Source organism: Plasmodium reichenowi, assembly GCF_001601855.1.
Source record: "Plasmodium reichenowi strain SY57 chromosome Unknown, whole genome shotgun sequence".
In the NCBI taxonomy this organism is placed as follows: Eukaryota; Apicomplexa; class Aconoidasida; order Haemosporida; family Plasmodiidae; genus Plasmodium; species Plasmodium reichenowi.
In genome coordinates, this window is record NW_017962443.1 from 1 (window position 1) to 484 (window position 484).

The following is a 484-nucleotide window of genomic DNA, read 5'->3' on the forward strand; positions in this document are numbered from 1 at the left end:
ATTAAAGCAAAAGACATATGTCATAATATATATATATATGTTAAATATTTAATTCTGTAATAACTAGTCTGTTTATAATTTTATTTTTTTGTTTAACTTGTATTTTTTTTTTTTTTTCAATGTAATATGCTCCTACAGAAACATTTTAAATTAGTTCCTAACCAAGATAATAATTTAGAAGAGTAAGAAAAATAGAATAAACCGTATATATGTTACTATAATATATAAATTTATTTTTTCTTTTTTTTATGTGTAATATTTTTTGTATATCTCTTTAAATTTATGATTACAACATATATATATATATATATATATATGTATGTATAATTTAAAATTTTTTATAGATTGATAAATGAATTGGCTTTATCTAAAAAGAATATCAATGAAATAAGGAAGTATGGAACAAAATTAAAAAGGCACAATGATGATATACATATAGGTTATGATAATAATATAGAAGATAAGGAGAATTATAATAATTTAA

The 484-nt window shown here is 17.1% G+C and overlaps 1 protein-coding gene across 1 annotated transcript; it reads left to right on the forward strand.

Moving 5' to 3' along the window:
• Nucleotides 1–126: 126 nt before the first annotated feature.
• Nucleotides 127–484, forward strand: PRSY57_0022700 (hypothetical protein; the record flags this gene model as incomplete). Its single annotated transcript, XM_020114300.1, has 2 exons — nt 127–182; nt 345–484. Coding segments are annotated over 2 exons (196 nt in total), but the record flags the coding sequence as incomplete, so codon positions are not given.